Source organism: Amphiura filiformis, chromosome 15 (assembly GCF_039555335.1).
Source record: "Amphiura filiformis chromosome 15, Afil_fr2py, whole genome shotgun sequence".
Lineage (NCBI taxonomy): Eukaryota > Metazoa > Echinodermata > Ophiuroidea > Amphilepidida > Amphiuridae > Amphiura > Amphiura filiformis.
Genome location: NC_092642.1, coordinates 1,381,237 through 1,401,120, shown reverse-complemented (window position 1 = coordinate 1,401,120; position 19,884 = coordinate 1,381,237). Strand labels below are relative to the sequence as shown.

Genomic DNA, 19,884 nt, shown 5'->3' with positions numbered 1-19,884 from the left:
ACTTGTTTTGATGGATATATCACAAATATATAAAGGTAAATATAATTTGGTTTCTTCATGTTTTTCTTCAAATTCCCATGTTCGATTCAGAAGTGAATACTTATAATGGATAACGGATGCGGAACTTAAGAATAATCAGAGTCCCACGGTCTCCATGAATCGCTCTTCGTACGCAAATAAACAAATACAATGAAGGTTTTCCATACACAAATGAGAAGATACAATGGAGGGAGGAGTCCGTATGCAATGCAATTAAGAAATTGCAATCTCAAGATTCTCCCATTCTAACCAATTACGTTTGTTGTAACCTTACGACAATTATCGAGTGCAAAGGAGGTTTCTAAAATATGTATCTGGTTTCCTTTTCCCTTTTACAGCCTACATCTGTTTAACAAATGGCGTACTTAAAAATAAAAAAGGAAGATCTTCAATTGGATAAGTGGATTGGTGCTGGAAGTTTCAGTGCAGTATTCCAAGCCAAATGGCATGGCCAAGATGTGGCAGCAAAAAGACTGAATAAGCCTGATCTACATGAGGTGGAGGTCCTATCCAAACTAGATCATCCTCATATCGTCAAGCTCATCGGAATCTGTCATGATAACTTAGATCAGTATGTTATATTAGAGCTATGCAAGGGCGGTTCTCTCCGGTCCTATCTAGACCAGCAAAGATCCCAAAAGAAACGACTCTCAACAGAGCTGGTTTATGACTGGGCTAAGCAAGCAGCAAAACCCATCAAATATCTGAAGGAAATGGAGTACATCCACAAAGACGTTAAGTCCCCGAACTACTTGATAGCTGAAGGAAATGTCCTCAAACTTGCCGATTTTGGGATTGCTAAGAACAGTGCAATCACAATCAAGAATGCAACTGACAGAGCGTCTCATGCCTGGATGGCCCCAGAGCTATTGACAGATGAAGTCCTTTCCCCTTCTTATGACATCCATGCTTACGGAGTGGTAGTGTGGGAGCTGTGGACAACAGATATTCCATTTGAAGGCTCTGATGCTCATCACATCATCTGGAGGATATGCAATGACGATGAGAGACCGGTGATTCCTTCCGACTGCCCCAAAGCTCTGGCTGACTTGATGAAACAATGCTGGGATAAAGACTGGCATAAAAGGCCTACTGTTGACCATATTCTGTTGGTGGTAAGTTTAAATATTTTGTGCTATCTAATTTGGTTTCGTGTGTACAAATTCCAGGGGAGGGATGATAATGAAAAGGGGGTATCATCCGTGAAAATGGACTTTCACCATAAACATATGAGCATTGATTTGATAATACACACGTAACGAAATACTGGAAGTGTCATTTACCAAGAACTAACATTTAATATCTTACTATTTTAAAATGTATTTAAAATCCGATCCGTTGTCGATCCAGATCGGTCCGGGATATTCCGAATGTTCGGGTTGGCCCGCAGGGCACCAATGTACATATTAAAACAAGTATACATACATCAAAATTCATGACTTTCAATGATTCAGCTCTAATAATAATAATAGTCTGTCTCGTCTCAATTTGAGAGTAACGCCATGTTGGATATCGCAATGTCAGATTCGAATCGCGGGCTAACCCGCGGAGTCTATATAATTATGCACACGCATAGAAGGGCGATTTGTCCGTACGCTTGCGAAGCAACCGCGTAAACGCATTGATTTGAATCTGCCACTGCGAAATCCAACATAGGGTAACTCTCAACTAGAGACGAGACACACTAAAATGACATTTAAGTTGAGGTTTCCAAAACGTCTTCCATCACATTTCTAACTTTTTTTATTGGGATTTATGGGATAATTAATGGACGTGGGGCTAGGATCACAGTGGCAGTCGGCATGGTCGGTGACAAGTACTAGCATGTCCTTGTTTGCTCTTTTAAGAGCAACATATTTTTTCGTAATTAACATTTAATGCTAAAATATGTTTAAAAACATATTTTAGCATTAAATATTAAATTAAGAAAAAATATGTTAATAAGGATTTGCCATTGCAACAATATAACTGTTGGAGCCTAAATATAAAATGTTAGTTTCCCATCTTTAACCCTAATACTAATGGAGTAGAAGTACAATATTTATCAATTTGCCATACAAATGTAGAGTAAGTAACTATTGTGTGTGTATATTTTTCACTCTATTAGTTGAAATCTGCAGAGAGTGAGTTGCAATTTAAGCAGAAGCTCACTTCTGGATCCTGGGTGCATGAGAAGGAGTTTGGCAAGGGTGAGTCTGGTCAGCTGTGTTGGGCTCGGGCCATTGCAGTCAGCCCTACAGGAGTTGTTGCTGTAACAGACCGCTTGGCAGCAAAGATACAGGTGTACAATGTTGAAGGACAATACAAACGCAGCATCGATACTACTCAAGGACTGATGCCTGGGACAATATCACGCCCTGTGAATGTCACTGTCAGCACTGAAGGGAATTATTTTATCACAGATTTCACCAGATTCATTAAAGTGTATGATCCTTCTGGTATGTATAAAGACAAATGGGTTGCTATATCACCTGAAAACAAGCCATCGAATACGGATAATACTGCATTAGTAGGGCTAACAATGGATAGCAAGGGCCAACTGCTGGTAGGAGAGGTCAGACAGCGGTATATCAGCAGACATAGTAAAGATGGATCTCACATCAGTAGCTTCGAAGTAAACATTATGCCATACTTTCTAGCTGTGACATCACAAGATACAATCATTGTAAGTGACTTTATACCTCATGTAGTACAGATTGTAAATAGTGTAGGACATATACTACACACTCTCAAACATCCATCTCATGTGACAATCTGGAAACCATATGGAGTTTGCTGCTATGAGGACGTCATTTTCATCTGTAACAATGTCATATCCAGCCGCGGAGTCTATTGCTTTTCATCATCTGGTGAATACCTGAGATCTATTGATACCGAGGTCCACCCTCGTTGTCTGGCAATTGGGAACCGAAAACTGTATGTGACATTTTGGAATAGAGTTGAAATATATTCTTGTGGATAGAATTATCCATGATTAACACTAGTCTTTGACACAAGAAGCGGAAATGGAGCTTTAAGTATTTTATTTTGAAACTGAATAAAGATTATATACTGCTCGCAAAATTAATTCTCCATAAAAGACAACTACTATTCCATGGAAAGATTTTTTACATCAAAAATTTCAAAATAAATCTTTCCGTAAATTTATTTTACTATGTTACTAAAAACCTGGAAGACCTCTCCTAACATACATCGATATCGAGGAAAGACAACGGATTTGAGAATCCTGACATTGAGACAGTGATGCAAAACAAGAAGCTTTGAAGGGCCATCAACTCGATAAGCAAATATGTGACTGGACACGACGAATCAGCCGTAAACTCGGCCCCAGTCATTTTTTGTTATTTCGTGTTTAGAATATATTATATCATAAGCTTTAGAATAGTATATCATTTGACTTCAAACGATATCCAGAAGCGGGGTTATGGTTTGTTGAACTCTGCTCCTTCAACAAAATGGTACCCTTTTTCGGTTTTACATGTGTCTCTTTTTTCACATTGCTGGTAATAAAGTCATAATTGGCGGTCATTTCAAATCATCCCCAAGTCAACGAGGTTCAGGAATGTCCTCTCATTGTTTATTGTTGGTTATACATACCTACTGTCGTTTCATCTTTTCTGTTTCGGGAGCTCTATTGTTCAGAAACGAAAACGCAAGGGATTAAAAGTAGGATGGTGTGTAAGTTGACTTCATTGTTATGTTTGGGGCATCATGCTTCTCATTTGAAGAGGTAATAATAGGTGCTGTCAATCACACTTATGTCTGTCAATAAAGGTTGGATAAGGCACCAGAAACAAATTTGTTCGATCTTTGGATCGACCGTTGATGCTGCTTCGATGCTTGTTATTAATAAAATAACAACGAATTAAACAGAATTAATGCTAAATTTATACTTTTCAATATCAATTCAGGCAAATATTTGTACGTTATCATAATTAACAATGGTCCATTAATTGATTTCATAAATAATAAGGATCGACCAAGCATCGATGGTCGATCGAAAGATCGAACCAATTTGTTTCTATTGCCTAAGTCAATTATATGCAACACTGGCGTCTCAAGTGGGCAATCTTACTCATGTCAGTCATTTAACTAGGCAGGATAGGCCTACATCAGGTCCGAACGCAAATTTGGTGTCATTATGGTCTATATTACTATGACATTTAAAAAAAGGACCCCTGCCTTTTCTCCTCTCGCTTTCTTCTCTTTTTAGTCTGTCTGTCTCTCCCCCTCCCCAACTCTCACCTGTGCCATCTTTTGAATTATGTGGATATCTGAATTATATTGGATGTTGTATTTCCTTTACCCTTCTCCCCCTCTCACTGTTTTAGCAGTAGGCCTATGATCAACGTGGAAAAATTAAAATAAACGGAATAAACTCCTTCCTGCTCTGCTCGCCCCCTCTCTTCTCTCGATCTCCTCTCCTCTCCACTTCTCTCCTCTCCTCTCTCCTCTCCTCTCCTCTCCTCTCTCTCTCCTCTCCTCTCCTCTCCTCTCCTCCACCAGATCATCTCCTCGTCTCATCATCCCCACTCTCTCAAATAATATACATTTAAAATAGATTTGAGTCTGGCAATTTTGCCTGAAGCAATTATCAGATTACCAATTCCAATGAAAGAAATCCTATTAGTTTCACTTCAACGCACTTCTCTGGTGTTGCATATTACCAAGTTTTAAGGTGTATTTGGGACGAAAATAATTCCCCGTTTAATCGCTACATAATCATAATTATGACCGATTTTGCGCGATTGCACGAACAAGTATACGTAATTCTTGGCAACACTGATTACTATTGATTAATTTATATTAATCATGTTAATGTATATTTCTACGCTGGGTTATTTTCACGATCTACTCCCGCCTAGGCTGGAGTACCTTTACACCCAACGCAAGTCAATTGAAGCCGTACAATTTATCGCGAATTTACGACCGTAAAATTTAGACACTTCTTTTGTCTAGATTAGCATCAACCCTCTCATCTCACGTTTTTCATGTCAGAAATTAACATAACTCCCGAAACCGAAACAGAGGTTATCTTCGTTCAAATTTTCTGTAGTCAACAAAAGACTAGAATAAAAGGATCCGAAACCGAAACCGGAAACCGCAACAGAAACAGAAAAGATAAAACGACGGCTAGACAAAATACAATGCAATTGTAACCCACCACTTGATTTAGCCAAAGCATACAAAGACTAGAGCTATTTAATCATTCTATATGTAGAAGATTATTATCCTCTTCAGCAATGGGATTATGGATTGGTTTAAACGCTATCAAATGAGAAACATGTCGCGCCTAATTGAGACACCTATGAATACAACTTTCACGCATATTTACATGCACTGTATCTCAGAATACAATTTGCCGAGTTTACGGCTCATTCGTAGTGTCCACTCACATATTATTTGCTAAGCGACTTTCGTTTGCTGTTATTACCAATTTCCAAGAGAAACTGCGGACATATTCCAAGAAGAGATATCGCACTCAATGTCAAAAACGACAGGACGTAATTTCCAGTTAGGTCGAAGAACCAGCCTGCAAGAAATAAGTCAATTACACATGTTAAAAATATATAAGTCTAAAGGAGATCATGATCGTGTCGAGATGTTGATGATACGTAGGAAAATAAAACCGAAAAAGGTTTTACTTGGCATACGTCAATGATCCCTTTGCAATTTGTCATATTTTAATAAAATGTTTTAGCTGCATAAATTAACAACTCATTATATACAATGGCGAAGTTATACGTAATAAATCGTAAATCATAGCAATAGGTTAAAACAATTTTGAATATTATATCATCGCGCTGGAATGCAAACAGGTTGCACTCATCACCTTTGTATGTCTGCAATCATAGATTGAATATAATACCGGTCTTTTTAAAGATACTAATCTTACAAGTGCAAGTGATCTACATGATATAGTTCAATGCAGAGGTACCGCGTGAATGTACAAGTGAAGCGCGATATATTCAAAATTGTTTTCACCTATTGCTATGGTAGTTAATCCGAATATTACATAACTTTGCCAGCGATTAATTTTGCCAAAAATACTTCAAGTATGACACCTGTTAATACCAACTGTCAACATTTGACAACCAATTGTCACCGTGACATGCGAAGGTCATTTTCTGGACAACTTGGCTGAGCGAGGTCATTCGATGTAGTCTAACTGATTCCGTACTACGCCTGGTCGCGTGACAAACACGGTAAGACGGTAATTTCAGTGACAGATAAAGCATTCTTATTCATTGGGAACCAAAGTTGGCAAAGTTGCGATGGTGATTTGTGGAATGTCTAGGGTGTGCTCTCTTGAAGCAGCAAAGTACCTGATTTGTTGTTTAATGGTTTATGGAATGGTGTGGGCCATAGTGGTCAGCGACAACCTGTGAAGTGTGCTGAGGCTTGTGGAGCAACGTCTCTATTGCCTGTGCGTAGCGGACTATAAATCACTGCGCTTCTTCTTCTTCTTTTCGCATATAGAGCTTATGGGCAGAGAGGAACTTTTGAAAGCAGCGATTAATACAATTAATTTATAGATAGTTACATTGGAACCTACCTGAGAAAAATCCACTTAGGATTGAGCCAACACTGTACCCCACATTTATCCAGAGAACGGCATTGGTTATTTTCTCTTCTTCAATGACGTTTTTTATCACTTTCATCACACTCATCATAGCAATTGCTCTCCAAAAGCCAAATACTATAGACATCAAAGCGAGTCCGATATACGAATGAAAGAGTGACACTACTGGGTCCATTGCCAATGACAAAGTAATCATAAGAGATCCGATATAAAGAAGTAGACTAGGCGATAAGGTTTTTGTCATAAACGGATACACGATACTTGCGATGAGATTGCCAATACCTCCAGCAGTCGCGATAAATGAGGCGTGGTATGGTTCAAAGCCAAGATCTATTGAATGAGGTACTAGATAAACAAGCCAACCTGTTAAGCAGTAGCCGTTTGCTGTGTAAAGAGTTAACATTGACAGGAAGCTAGCATCCGTAAACAAAGTAAGATCCAAATAATAAACAACATTTGCAAGGTAAGAATCGATGTTTGACTTCCTTTGCACTAGAGGTATATAGTCGTTGTTATGTATTTTCCCAATGTGGGTGTCATTAACTGTTGAAACTGGTCTAAGTAAAGCTCCAGACACTGTGAAATGAAGATTAATACCAGCCAATAAAAGAATAGTCCCTCGCCATCCGTAGATATCAAGAAAGAGTTGCATTAATGGCGGCATAACGATAATACCTACGGCCATTCCTGCCTGTCCAAAAGCATTTGCAATATCGTAATATTCTTCAAAGTAGATGACCATTTGGCTTATAACAACAGACTCAGCTCCGAGCAAAAAACCTTGATCAAAGAGGCATCAATGACATAAACAAAAGAAACAACATTGATAATATAATGATTCCTCTCTTCAATATATCTGCCAAATAAATTGTGTAAGACTCGTATAATACAATACATAAATTGAACAAATTTTAATCTTTTCTTAACGAATGGTTTAAGCAAGGGAAGAGGCTTACACGTCATACACTGGAACACGGAAACATTCAAACATTACAAATTAGCGCACGAGATGAAATTAATGGTGTTTAATCGTTATTCTTAATACAGGTAACATAACTTTTAAGTCCCCCTTACAAATGGTTGAATAAATCAATATAGTTTCAATCAATTTTAAAAATTTAAAACACGTGATGTTGAATTACAAGTTGTACATCTTCAGTGTTAGAATCGTGAAAATCCATTGATTCTATTAAAAGTTATCATCAGTTAAACAAAATTTACCATGTTTTAAAAGTTGCAGTAAATCATCTTTTTAAAGGCGCAAGGTCATTCTTCTGTGATTCAACTCCTTCAATAACTTTCCGAATGAATCAAAAACTTTGCTGTGGATTTTTAAATTCAAAGACCTAGTTGTAACATGACCTGATGTGCATGCATCTTCAATGTTAAAATCATGCAAATCTGTTGATGCTGTCACATGTTATGAGCAGTTGAACACAATACCATGTTTCAAAAGTTTCAAATTTGTAATGTACTACAGTGCATGTAAAAAGCAATTTCAGTCAAGATATTGATCTGAAAAGAAACTATTTGTTCATACAAACAATAGCACTTTGTCACACGCTTAGAACAATGTTAAAACATAATTATTTTAGTCACACCTTTCATATCCAACAACATAGATCAGGCAATCAGTCAGGCTGATAACTCCGTTTCTCTGATTTAAAATGTTCGGTTTGCCAAGCAACTGATAACTACTATCCACGCATGTTAAAAATATGCACACCGTTCAAATTAGAACAATTTTGGAATTTATTGATGATGATGATTTTTAAATTTTGAAAATCCACAACAGAGTTATTGATTTGATTTTTTGATTGTGTTCTCAAAATTGGGCAAGTGGATATAAGGGGTTTTGCAACAAAGCTCTTCAATTGTAAATTATAAATGCGTGAAATACCTGTTGAAAGTAAAGATAGCAAGAGAATAGGAACTGATGTCGACACAGATGCAACAATAAGTGCAGTCACTGCCAATAGGCTAAACACCATCACAATAGAACGAGGTGACATACGTTTGCTCAAAGCACCAGCTAAAGGGCCTGAATAAAGACAAAAAATAACGTTTTAATCAGGCAGTTTAAGTGCAAGCTAATATAGGACGTCTTAAGTAAATTTGGTGTCGTAATAACATTAGGACCAAAAATAGGGACAAAAGTTTGAAAGATTTTCTCAGGTCAATTAGAAATCTGCTTATTAAACTATCTTTCAAATCAGTACTAATAACACGAAATCTGGTCATTATATTGTCATCATAATGATTCAATGACCCGTGAAATATATCTAGGGTGCACACCAGTAATTAGCCCCCATTGACTTTCTGTACAAACAGGGTCCAGGAAAACGTCATTTTCTTGACTCCAGAGCGACTCAGTTCTTCAAAACTTACCCTTTCTGCAAGTCGAAGGTCAGATGAAGATATCTATTGTAGAAATTATATACGGAGTCCAGCATTTTTTTCCAGAAAAATGCCGACTAGATCACCCTTTAGCCCATACAGCGTACGCCACCTCACGAATAGCTTGGTGTTTCCGAAATGTAACACATTTTGAAACTGAAAGTTTAGCCACATTGTCATAAAAAGTCAGATCCCTGCTCATTTTTCACAGACAATCTATTTCCCATGCCTAAAATGAGGATTAAATATGAATCAGGGCCTAATAGTTGGGTTTTAAGCCTTTTCTAATGGATTTAATTAAGTCGTATTGCACGTTTCCTCGTTTGAAACACTGATTTTTTTCTCCCAGGGTGTAGGAGACTTGTATTTACTGGTGTGCATTCTCTGACGTTCAATGGACAGATAGCGTTTTAAATTTGAAAAAAAAAAATATATAGAAATGGCACTAAATAGCGCTTGGCATGCACCATTTCCCCTGGTCCTTCATTGGGCACCGATCCCACGCAGTTTAAGGTGGCTGTGTACTCTCAGACATGCATGTAGTAAAAGTGCAATAACTTTGTAATTATTCGCGCAAAACATATAAAAGTATACATTTTTATGAAGGCAAGACATCAATAAATCTTAATATAAATACAGATTTGGGGTAAAAACAACAATTTTGAAGAAAATCACAAAAAGTGAGTTTTTGGCAATATTTGTTAGGTACATCATAACAAAAAAACACTCTTTCCAAAATATTTTATTTTGTTTTTAGCTCAATCTTGAGGCTCCATTCCAAAAACGGTTTTTTATTTTTTGATATTGGCCTTATTTTTGAGATATTGACCATATAAGGCATCAAAATGAACTTTTTAAAATTCAAAAACGCCTATTTGCACAAAAATGATGCCTAAAATCGGAAATAGACCAAAATATAAAAAATGAGAAAACCGTTTCTTGAGTCGATCATGCTTTTTACGATGATCATATTTGCTTACCTATAGATGCTGTATTTATTGAGTTATCGTGTACCTAAATCGTCATTTTACCGAGAGAATGAAGATTGAAATAAAGGCCGTTGAAGTTTAAAGTGGTCACATTTTGCACTTTCATCGAATCTCACAGGAGAATGCGACAGTTTTCGTTTTTGTAACTTATATTACGTGAACATCGGGTAAATCCACAGCCCCTTGAGAAGTTTGAGCGAAATCCATTCATAACTTGATATTTAAATCGGGGGAAAGAACTTGAAAAAACCCACATTCTATCAGCTAAAACGGAGCCATTTGACCACTAGGATTTTGTGAAATCAGTGCTTCCGTGGCGTTTCCATAAGATGCGCCGCGCATGCAGATAAGCGTCGCGTATGCGTCGCGTATTTGTGCGTTCACAAATTGCGCGATACGCACGCGATGAGTTGTTGCGCGCGTGTACCTTGCTGGTACAACAAAGATTTTCTTTCCTTTTCAATTTCAAACACGAGTGGAATAGTGATATAAAATCCTTAAAATATTGCAGTTGGAGTTTACAAATCTGGATTTTCATTCCTTGTATTTATAAAAAACATACAAGGTACAAACATATCAAAAAAACTCAATTTTGAGAAAGAAACAATGGCTAGAGTACACAGCCGCGTTAATACAGGGTGTAACAATAAAATTTGTACAATTGCATTTTGACTTCTCAGGAAAAAACTAAAAGAGTTATGGCACAAATGTTATATGCAATACAATCAGTAATATCTTGGCTAGAAGAAGACATTTAGCTGGTGTCTTTACTAGCTTGGGTTTAAAAGTTACGTGCGATTAATTAAATCGTCCAGAAAACGTGTTGGGCCACTTTTGCCATGTTTGCGCATATCAAGTTTGAACCGCGTAGATATGCTTATCGTGCATTAAACATCAAAGAACGGATACAAAAGAATTACAAGTGGTGTTTCTTCATAATTTATAATTAACATGAACTTAATAATAATATGATATTTCTTTAAAATCTATAAATGAAGTCATGAAATTTCTTTTAAATTATCTTATAAATAAAGTAATTTCTCATATCCCTTAGATATCATTGGTAAAACTGAGAACAGTTTTTGCATCTATAAGTACAAAACAATAACATTTTTTGAAATTAAGTTCAACTGGGCTTCTAGCTGTTCTGGGGCGATCACTATTGCCAGCATTTCTGTTAACATATTCTAGATACTTCTCATAGGTATATGTAATTGTATGCCTTGATGGAGAAATGAGTTTGGAAAATGAGCTATAAACACTGATAAAGAATCGCATGGTTTCTGCTTGACTCCTTGTGCTACCGAATGTCACAACCATAAAAATATGCTCTTCCAACGTGAATAGGGGTTGAAGTTGTTGGGCTGCAGCCACGATTTCTAGTAAATGAGGCTGTTATGTCAGTGCTTAGTTGTGACTTTCAGAAAATCAAGGAGGTATTCTATTATGTAATCATTTCTACCAGTTCGAATACCCCATTGTTTAAAACTACCTATCATAAGAGCATCGTCCAACTGGTCCATGGTTCAACTCTATTCAGTCACTTTTGTAACACTTAGACAAAAGTGGCCCAAGCGGTTTTAAGACTAGGTTACATAATTGGCCATATCTTCACTTGTATACCATCGACTTTGTTGGCACAAAGTTTATCTGGTGGCTAAAGAAATTATCTTGATAGGCATACAAATATCAAGCCAAAAATTAAGCGGCATACTTGTTTCATTCTATTTTCAAAATTGTACAAATTTTATTGTTACACCCTGTATACGAAAACGATATTTATACGCAGGCTTCGCGTGAACGATATTTACTATTCATGTCCGACCAATCGCCAACTCGTGGATAGTTGGCGACATGGTTGGGATGAGTACGTACGTACACGAAATATCCCCTTCCTTTCTCTGTCTTCATAATACATATTAATAAATCTGTCTTCATGTAGGGAAAGCAAAGTTAACATGTGGCATAATTCAAGTGAAACAGGACCTATATATTAGAGAGTACCCTGCAAAAACGCTGTTTAAAGAGTTGTTTAAAATCTGGTTGTTTAAATGTTAACCAACATGAAAACAGGCTCGGGAAACAGGCTTAAACTATTTGTTACGTTGTTTAACCCTAGAACTATTAAGGGGTGGGGGCATTCCCCGGGGGCATTCATCGTAAAAATGCACGTCTTTACCTGCAAACGACTTAAGCTAATCGTAGATCCATCCTTTGCGCTCAGTTTAGAAGTAAATTATTACCCCAGCACCTTACCCCGGGGTAGGACGGACCATTAAAAATGACCAGGGGAGGGGGTGAAGCCCACCATAGGTTTCTTCAGTAAATTTTTCATTTCTCTCTTGCAAAAGTACAATCATTACAAGATTGACAAAATTCGGTGAAATTCACATTTTTGTAGAATTTTTAGCCGAAAATAATTTTGCCTATACCTTTGTAGCCAAAATATCCCAATCTTGCAAGGGTGTGGTCACATTATGAAGCCATAGCGATATTATGTGGGGAATCTTTGTACTTATTTTGGTATCACTGGATAGAAGAGATCCGTAGCTATACATTAGTGCCACATAACAGTTTTCGCAGTCTGTGTTACAAAATTTGGCTCAGTAGTTCTAGAAATTAAGCAAAGAAAAGAGACCATGGGCCTGCAAAAAAGCAGAGAAAAGACACCATAACTTTTTACGGCCTCCGGTAGACGACCGGGGAGGGCCCTTGTCAGCGGTACTGATCTTGAGGTAAAGCTGAATGATGCCAAACCCTAGCCTTTTTATTATTATTCTATGCTATTTTACCGTTTTTCCTTACTCGTTATTGCTCCAAAGCCAGGAGCTAATGATATACCTAATCCGATGACCCATGTTGGCGTTGAAAACTGTTGACGAAGAGTTGGTAGCATGACTCCAAGAGCTTTCACCGTACCCGTCTCTAGCGTCACTGCTGTAAAGGTAGCTAAGGATATCATCCACGCCCATCCACTGTCCTTTTTAACCTCCATTATGTTGGACCGTGAAATACCAATTATTGCCAACACTAGCTATGCAAAACGATAAGAATATATCGTGGGCAGTTTACAGTTGCGGAAACACTGACGTTTAGTTCAATAGCAATGTTAGTGACAGGCGGCGCGGGTTCGAGGCCCACCTTTGCCACGTGTGATTTTTGGAAAATTTTATTTTAGGGAAATGGGGCTTGGCGAATTTATGTATGACGAAAGGAGGAGTGGGTCCGGGCGGTGCCAAGTACGCTCGACTCTCGTTTAAAATTTGAGTTAGCTTGAAATTCCCCTGGTCAAGGAACTTACTGCTAATTTGTCTCGTTGTAACCCGTACGAAACTCGGGAAGCTGATCCTGAGGGCTATCCTGGTTGCCAAGGATATTTGTGGAAAGTCTGGGGTGTGCGCTCTTGATGCAGCAAAGTCCCTGAATTGTTGTTTAATGGTTTATGGAATGATATGGGGCCTTAGTGGTCAGCGACAACCTGTGAAGTGTGATGAGGCTTGTGGATCAATGTCTAGGCGTTGTGCCTGTGCGTAGCACACTATAAATCACTGTGCTTTTATTCTATTTTTTTTAATGTATAGGGAGCCTGCCATTTTTCTTGTAGGCCTAATATTCCCCGGGGTATATAGACGTTGGGTTCCCCCTTTTATTCAAGATTTTCGCATAGAACCCTCAAGATAATTTAAGAAAATGGAAGATTAGATTACCATAAAAACAAAACAGACACATTTTAGGCAAAATTGCCGCAAAAGGTGGAATGTACGTAATCGCCAACTACTTGAATCTTTTTAAATCACTGAATGGGCCTTTAAGGGATCTGGAATGAGCGTTTTGAGCGTTTCGACAGTATTTTTTTGTGGGACATGAGAGCACATCAGACATATCGAATTGCATTCTGAATACGAAGAATGTCTTTCTGATGTCAAATAATTTTCATATGACAAATTATTAAAATTTGATATTTTTCACATTTTTGATATATAACAGTCCTCGAAGTAAATTTTATAAACCTAATGATATATTCTTAAAGTGTATGTAGCTGGGAGGAAAAGCCGACGATCAATTGAAAATTTTGACTTTCATATTGAAGATATGGATTTTTTCCCAAAAAGACCTAAATTTGTGTGGTGTTTTGGGGAAAAATCCATATCTTCAATACGAAAGGTCAAAATTTTCAATTGATCGTCGGCTTTTCATCCCACATACACTTTAAGTACATATTATCAGATTTATAAAGTTTACTTCGAGTACTGTAAAATATCAAAAATATCAATTTTTAATGATTTGCCATAAAATGTGTATTACATTGCGAATTTCAAAAATCAAAATTTTGTACCGTATGTTTATAACATTTGACTTCAGGCATTCCCCCCTACAAAGTCTGTGTTCTCTTGTCATATTTATATGATGGACCATACAAGGAGGAGACCGTCCCTGGTAGCATCTTGCATGTAGCATGTAGTGTAGTTTAGCATATAGTGTAGCCTGTAGTGTGAGGCGACGACCGACTTGTGAGAATACGGGTAAGCGTCCTGATCTACCTTCACGTGGCGGGGGTTGTTACCTTGCTGTCTATGCAGCAAGAACGGACAGATCAGGGTGGCTAGGAGAGGACCGCTCATCCGCCTAGCTTACCAATGAGCATAACTGCATCATGATGAATAGCCAATACAGCACCAGGGTTGAAGCCCCTGATTATACTAACCAGTCATCTCTTCCCGCGGGCCTACACGTAGAGCAACATGACGCAGCAACTCCAAACCTAATCGGAAGATTTGATGGTCCTCCCAGAGCGGGATCAGCACCAAGTCGAGCCCCAATTAGCCGAGTTGATGTCGATAAACCACAGGAAAGGGTGGCCTTACTAACAGCGAAAAAGACTATAGGTATCGGAACATGGAATGTTCGAACTTTATACCAAGAGGGTAACTTAGAAATACTTTTTAACCAAATGGAAAACTTTCATTGGGAAATTTTGGGAATAGCAGAAAGCCACTGGACTGATTCTGGGGAATTTTCCAGCCAAGGATTCAAGATTTTATGTGCAGGAAATGACACAATACACCGTGCAGGAGTCGCATTAATTCTAAGTAAGACAGCACAAAACGCACTTCTTGGATATAACCCAATTTCAGCACGCCTCATATCAGCAAGATTCAAAACACAGAATGGAGCAATGACCATTCTGCAAGTATATGCTCCAAACACAGCTGACTGTGAAGAAATGGTAGATGAATTCTACGATCTTCTCCAGACTACTGTTAATAAAACTCCAAAAAGTGATGTCCTCATCATCATGGGAGACTTAAATGCTAAAGTTGGAACCAATTGGCAACAGTGGGAGAATATCCTAGGCAAACATGGTTATGGTGAAGTAAACCAACGTGGTGAAAAACTTCTCAACTTCTGTGCCGTAAATGATTTATGTATTAGCAATACAATATTCAAACAGAAAAAGGATTCAAGACAATGGACATGGGAGTCTCCAGATCAACGCACGCACAACAAAATAGACTATATCATGATAAGCAACAAGTGGAAAAACTGTGTGCAAAATGCCAGAAGCTACCCAAGCGCTGACATTGGATCAGACCATCAGCTTGTAATAGCCAATATACGCATGAAATTCCACACAATCAAGAAAGCCAAATATCCAAAACAGTACGATATCTTCAGACTCAAAAACTCCAAAACCAGAAGAGACTATGAAATTGAAATTGAGGACGCTTTGCTCCACTAATGGAGCAGGATGATCAGGACACTGAAAGCATGTGGACAGAAATTAAAAACGCCTTCAGCGAAACATCAGGGAAAATACTTGGATACAAAAAGAGCCAAAAGGAAAAACCTTGGATAAGTGAAGAAGTTATCCAGCTTGCCCAGGAAAGAAGCAAAGTCAAACAAGAGAAACTTACTGATCCAACCAAATGAAGCAGATATAACTTCCTAAATCGTGAAATTAAGAGAAAAACCAAAGGATGCCGTGACAAGTGGCTTAAAGACCTATGCATCAAGGTAGATCAAGCACATCAAGCTGCAAAATCCAAAGAAGTCTACTCAACAATCAAGAAAATTACAAAGAAAGCAACCACCAAAATGCAAACAGTGAAAAGCAAGGAGGAGAAATACTCTCTGAAGCAAATGATGTCAAAGAAAGATGGAAAGAGAACTTCCAAGACCTGTACAACAGACAGAACCCTGTGGACAAAGAATTCACAAATAATATTCCCCAAACGCCAACCTCTGCTGTGGAACCAGATATCCTGCGTGACGAGATTGTCAGCTCAATAAGGAAGCTTTCCGATGGAAAAGCACCGGGCTATGACAGTATTACTGGTGAAGAACTCAAAGCAGCAGGAGACAGAGGAGTGGATATTATTCACAAACTGTGTAAGAAAATATGGGACGAAGAAGAGTTCCCCAGGGACTGGGGAAAGGCAATCATCACCCCCATTTACAAGAAAAGGACAAGCTAGACTGTGGCAATTACAGAGGAATCAGCCTACTTAGTCACTCATGCAAAGTACTCACATTAATTCTTCAAAGACGTATCATGAAAAGGGCTGAAGAAATTTTATCAGAAGCCCAAGCGGGGTTTAGACCAGGCCGGTCAACAATTGATCAACTGTTCACCTTGAGACAAGTAATGGAAAAACACCTAGAAAAGGACAAAGGACTCTTTTGCTGTTACATTGACTTTGAAAAGGCTTTTGATTCTGTGTGGCAGGAGGGCCTGTGGAAGGCACTGGGATTCTTTGGATTCCCCAACAAAATCATAAAGCTGCTAGAAGCACTCTACCGGAAATCAGAAAGCGCTGTAAGAGTTAATGGAGAGTTAACAGAATGGTTTACTACTGCAGTTGGAGTGCGTCAAGGGTGCGTGATATCACCTCAGCTATTTAACATCCTTCTTGAGCTGGTCATGTTATATGCACTTCATGACACAAATATAGGAGTAAACATTCAGGGACAGCTTATCAATAACCTACGCTTCGCGGATGACATCGCACTTGTAGCTGGGAGTGAAAAAGACCTACAAACTCTGGTAAACCTTGTGCATGAGAGTAGTACAACACTGGGTCTGAAAATCAACATAGGAAAAACTGAGGTACAGGCAATCACCAAAAAGAACACACAAATAAATATAAATATCAATGAAACACCACTAGCCCAAGTTGAGGAGTTTACATACCTAGGAGGGAAGATCTGTCAATCTGGATCCTGCACCGAGGACGTAAAATTACGCATTGGGAAAGCCATAGGGACTGTTCAAAACTCCATAAGATTTGGAGCGCCAAAGACATCCAGAGAAGCACAAAGATCGAGCTCTATATAAAGGTACTTACGCTCTCGATACTATTGTACGGAGCGGAAACTTGGACACTAAAGAAGGAAGATGAAAACAGACTTTCAACATTTGAAATGATGTGCCTTCGCAAAATAATGGGAGTGTCACGCCTCGACAAGATCCGAAACACCACCATTCGCAAAACCCTCGACATGGAATTTACCATCCTGGACAGAATCTCAACAAAAAGACTCCGGTACTTCGGCCATATACAGAGAATGCCACCATCACGTTTTCCTAAACTAGCATTTGAGGCACATATCCATGGCAAACGCCCAAGAGGGAGACCACCAAAAGATGGAGTGACTGCCTGAAAGCCGACTGTAACAAAGTACACATCAGCTCCTTGGTCAGCGCTAGCAGGCTAGCTCAAGACAGAAGGAAGTGGCAGGACATCATGAAGCAGATGGCACCACTCAACCCCAAGTTGGAGTGAACGCCATAGGTCAAGGTAGGTCATTCAGGGGGCCATTAAAAATTTCTGAGTACGAACCACTTTTAAGAGCCATATTTGAAGCTACACCCGGGAGCTACACTCGTGATTTCAGCTGTGATGAATGCCAATTGCTGACGGAATTTAGGAAATATCACCTCAAACCCCTATAAATTTGATAATAACAGAACAATGTTGCATAAAGTTCGAAATTGTGTCCCCCACAAAGCTCAAACTCAGCCTCCCTAAATCCGCGGTCCGCCATTTTAGGCAAATTCGCTACAATATTTAAGCACCATATTAAAAATGTAAACTCATGGAAAGCACATTTTCTATCAAACAACTATTTTACACCATCTCCCGACACACCCCAATTTGAAGTTGATCATGTTGATTCCCTGCCTCGAAATGCGGAGCTTAACTTAACAAACATTTGCGTTTCCGCATTTGGTACGTTTTTAACGTTTTCCCTCGAATGACCAACAAAAGTGGGGGACATGCCCCCCTCCCTCTTTGCGCACGCCACTGGTAGTATTGTAGTAATGAATCACTGTTTCTAAACGATTCAATCATTCATATTGGCCTCATATAATGGCTAAAATGTCACTCATTTTGGAGATCAGCGATAAATTAATGAAAATCTTACCTGCTTTAATACCACACACAATAACTTGTCGCAACTTATACTCCTTTTTCCTCGTATGGCTGCCAATGTCATAGATATATAACTTACGGAATATAGCAAAATGTCATTGATTGGATTTTCCGCTCCACAGAATACACACATGAACACAGTACAAAAGATTTTGTTATGCTTGATGTTCAGGTCCAAGGTCAAAGTGAAACTGGTGATCTATACCATTTCCCAAATAGCCGGGCCAAATAGACACTAGACCTACTACGACAAGTACAAACCTCATATGACGCAAAAGACAACATGTTTAAATCATTCTATTGTATTTACTTCGAACCGATTATGCATTAGTACAACGGAATCGCGCAATATCTGATACTATAATAATTGAACAAGATGTAATAATTTCAGTGATTTACGCGGTTCATACGATTTGTTCTGTTTTATTGCAAAAAAGATTTGTATTTTTAACTTGCCTCAGTGGTTTTTTTTTAAGGACATACATCTCACGAAGTAGAAAGACCAAGGCCAAAAACACATTTTTACCAAAATTTAAGGGCTCAGATAGAGACGTTTGCACAATATTTTTGTGGGACCTGGGAGTACGTCAGAGTCACACCAAATTGCATTCTGGATACGAGGAACAACTCCTGATGTAGATCTTTTGGGGGGGGGGGAAGAAATGTGTATCTTCAATACAAAAGGTCAATATTTTCAGATGATGATCGGCTTTTCCTTCCAGCAACATACACTTTAAGAATTACGTTTACTTATATCTATAAGAAAGAAAGAAAGAAGGAAGGAAGGAAGGAAGGAAGGAAGGAAGGAAGGAAGGAAGGAAGGAAGGAAGGAAGGAAGAAAGAAAGAAAGAAAGAAAGAAAGAAAGAAAGAAAGAAAGAAAGAAAAGAAAGAAAGAAAAGAAAGAAAGAAAGAAAGAAAGAAAGAAAGAAAGAAAGAAAGAAAAGAAAGAAAGAAAGAAAGAAAGAAAGAAAGAAAGAAAGAAAGAAAGAAAGAAAGAAAGAAAGAAAGAAAGAAAGAAAGAAAGAAGGTAAAATGTATTTAAAGGTCCGTTTATACTACCACCGCATTTGCGATGTGGTGCGTTGACGCACTTAATCGTACTACAAACTACTGCATTGCGGTATCGCAATAAAGTTAAATACATTTTAACTTGGAAATGCGACGAGTTGCGTTGAGTTGCGGTAAAAAGTAATCGATATATCGGCATCGCAAAGCAACGCATCGCAAATGCGGTGGTAGTATGAACGGACCTTTAGAACAATAGAATTATCGACTATTTCTGCTGCTTGTTTTCGGGATAAAGTACTGAGTTTGATCTTTTAGGAGCATGACGTGAAAAAAGGTGAAATCAAAACGGAAATTCTGACAAAACTACAATAGATAGACCCACACGATGTGCTTTACAAAGGTGGGAATTTTAAATATCTTTCTTTAGCGAAT

At 38.3% G+C, this 19,884-nt stretch overlaps 3 protein-coding genes across 3 annotated transcripts; 2 read left to right on the top strand and 1 right to left on the bottom strand.

Annotated features, from left to right (window-relative positions):
• Positions 1-5,176: 5,176 nt before the first annotated feature.
• LOC140172049 (monocarboxylate transporter 13-like) lies at positions 5,177-13,038 on the bottom strand. Its single transcript, XM_072195396.1, has 4 exons — positions 12,814-13,038; positions 8,490-8,663; positions 6,596-7,402; positions 5,177-5,572 (listed from the first exon to the last, which is right to left on the bottom strand). Exons 1-4 carry the CDS (start codon positions 13,001-13,003, stop codon positions 5,439-5,441), a joined length of 1,305 nt encoding a protein of 434 aa, XP_072051497.1. The 5' UTR covers positions 13,004-13,038; the 3' UTR covers positions 5,177-5,438.
• Positions 13,039-14,662: 1,624 nt separating this feature from the next.
• On the top strand, positions 14,663-15,748 carry LOC140172048 (craniofacial development protein 2-like). The gene has a single exon (XM_072195395.1). The coding sequence runs from the start codon at positions 14,663-14,665 to the stop codon at positions 15,746-15,748; it is 1,086 nt and encodes a 361-aa protein (XP_072051496.1).
• A 265-nt stretch (positions 15,749-16,013) lies between these two features.
• LOC140172047 (uncharacterized) lies at positions 16,014-16,484 on the top strand. Its single transcript, XM_072195394.1, has one exon. It carries the CDS (start codon positions 16,014-16,016, stop codon positions 16,482-16,484), a length of 471 nt encoding a protein of 156 aa, XP_072051495.1.
• Positions 16,485-19,884: the final 3,400 nt, after the last annotated feature.